The following is a 2,256-nucleotide window of genomic DNA, read 5'->3' as shown; positions in this document are numbered from 1 at the left end:
ATCCCCCAGCACCACATGCCAGCCAGCCCCGCCCCCTGGTGGGCTGAGCTGGCCACACACACACACACACACTAAATAAATGTTAAAAAAAAAGAAAAAAAATTAAGAACAAAACCACTTTCATAGGCATAAAACCAGTTTTAACAAATTTAGTCATTAGCAAAATGGGGCTGGTGAGACAGTGCAGTGGGCTAAAGCACTTGCTTAGGCAAGTTTAGTCAAGCGCAGGACCATAGTTCAATTCTTGGCACTGCATGCAGCACTAGACTGTGTCCGCAGGGCAGGCTGAGCTGGCCAAAAAAAAAAGCAAAGCAAACATGTTTCAGTCCCCTTAAAATTTCTAAATTTGTTTTGTTTTTTTGAGATAGGATCTTGCTATATATAGTTCAGAGTGCTGACACTACAATGAATGTTAGGGGGGAAATAAATGTTACCATATCCATATCAGTAATCATTTCTTTAATTTATTTTATTTTTATTTATTTGTGTGTGTTTGTGTGTGGCCAGCTCAGCCCACAAGGGGGCGTGGCTGGCTGGCATGTGGTGCTGGGGGATTGAACCAGGGTCCCTGTGCTCTGCTAAGCTTGTTCTAAGTAGGTGCTTTAGACCACTGAGCCATCTCACCAGCCCTCAGCAATCATTTTTCATACTTATGACAACTCTTCTGGGTTACCTTTGAAAAATTCTCCGGGATAGTCTGGAGGTGGTGATACCATAGGAGAGTCCAAATTTACAATGGATTTCATAACAATTTCTAAAGCATTTCTTCCATACTAAAAAGAAAAAGAAATCACCCAGCTTTATAATTTGGACACTTCAATCATGAAATCATCAGAACACTATAAAAAATTATTACTGACCAAAATTTCAAAAATAGCAGTTTCCAATTTTATTTCTGTATTTCTTACACTGTCAACTGCTTGCTCCTATACAGTATTCAGTAAGTTAATAACTAACTTGAGTTCCAGGAACTCACATGTGATTTACTCCCCATGGCTTCTTACATTCCTCCTTCCCAGAAAGGACAGGAAGGTACTGGCAATGGCACATTCCCCAAAGGGCCTGTGTGAGGGAGCAGCTGCATGTGCTGAGGAGCTTCCCAGCCAGGGCTCACTCTGACAGCGACAGGGCTGAATGCCCTGCTTCATTCCCAGGGCATTAATAGCTTTCCCTCATGCACTCCCAATTCCAGCCTGATTTTCCAAGTGGAAACACTTTGGAACAACTTGCCCTGCTCTTCACAGCAGACTAGACATGTCCCCAAGTTTACAGAGAAGCTCAAACTGAAATATACCTTATTGTCAAAGTTGAATCTGCTCAGATCCCGAGATTCGGTTGCTCTTCTGTCACCATGTGTAAGCGCCCCCTAGCAAAACATTTTCAATCAAGGGAGTTAAGCCTCTTGTCAGCCAACACAGGTCTTCTTTTTCTCACAACTACACTACTCAAAACCTTACCAACGGGGCCAGGGAGATGGCTCAGTGGAATAAGTGCTTCCCTGGCAAGTGCAAGGGCCTGAGTTCAATCCCTGGTTCTGCCAAAAAAATTTTCATTGGAGCGCTATTTTTCCAAGGTCTTTCCTAGCTGAAGCAAAACATAAAAAAAAAAAAAAAAAAAAAACCTTACCAGGCTCTCAAGTCTTTTGGCAACAATAGAGGCAAATCTCTGTTCTCCTGCCAGTTCAGAAATCAGGAAGACATACTCAGGAGCAGTAACTTGGTTTGATCGGTGAGTTCTTCCTGTAATGACATTTTGATAAAGATCACTGACTTCATTCATTAGAATATTCTGAGATCAATTCCTAACAACATTAAGTTGAGGGCCGAGGAGATGGCTCAGTAGGATAAGTGCTTGACTGGAAAACGTAAGGATCTGAGTTCAATCCCCGGTTCCGCAAAACAAAACAAAACAAAACAAAACAAAACAGGGGGCTGGTGAGATGGCTGAGTGGTCTAAAGCACCTCCTTAGAACAAGCTTAGCAAAGCACAGGGACCGCGGTTCAATCCCCCAACACCACATGCCAGCCAGACCTGTCCCCTGGTGGGTTGAGCTGGCCACACACACACACACACAAATAAATAAATTTAAAAAAAAAAAATTAAGTTGGTACATTAAAAGAAAAAAACCTTGGGGGCCTGCCCATTAGCTCAGTTGCTTAAGTGACTGCTTAAGCAGAGCAGTCAGTCTCAGGGTGCTGTGGTTTGATCCCCAAATGCTCAAGCCAAACCAGACGTGCCCTGAAGGCATCCTGAGCC

At 43.2% G+C, this 2,256-nt stretch overlaps 1 protein-coding gene across 6 annotated transcripts in view; it reads right to left on the bottom strand.

Moving 5' to 3' along the window:
- Positions 1-2,256, bottom strand: part of Sbno1 (strawberry notch homolog 1) — an 81,656-nt gene that overhangs the window by 19,366 nt on the left and 60,034 nt on the right. For all 6 annotated transcript variants that reach the window (XM_004635876.2, XM_004635877.2, XM_023720458.1 and 3 more), the window contains 3 exons: positions 1,627-1,739; positions 1,295-1,366; positions 674-773 (listed from right to left, as the gene is read on the bottom strand). In XM_004635876.2, the coding sequence (XP_004635933.1) occupies positions 674-773; positions 1,295-1,366; positions 1,627-1,739 (285 nt within the window). The remainder of the gene's footprint in view (positions 1-673; positions 774-1,294; positions 1,367-1,626; positions 1,740-2,256) is intronic.

Source organism: Octodon degus, unplaced genomic scaffold (assembly GCF_000260255.1).
Source record: "Octodon degus isolate 3935 unplaced genomic scaffold, OctDeg1.0 scaffold00076, whole genome shotgun sequence".
NCBI lineage: Eukaryota > Metazoa > Chordata > Mammalia > Rodentia > Octodontidae > Octodon > Octodon degus.
The sequence above is the reverse complement of the archived record's forward strand: the minus strand, read 5'-3'. Positions and strand labels throughout refer to the sequence as shown.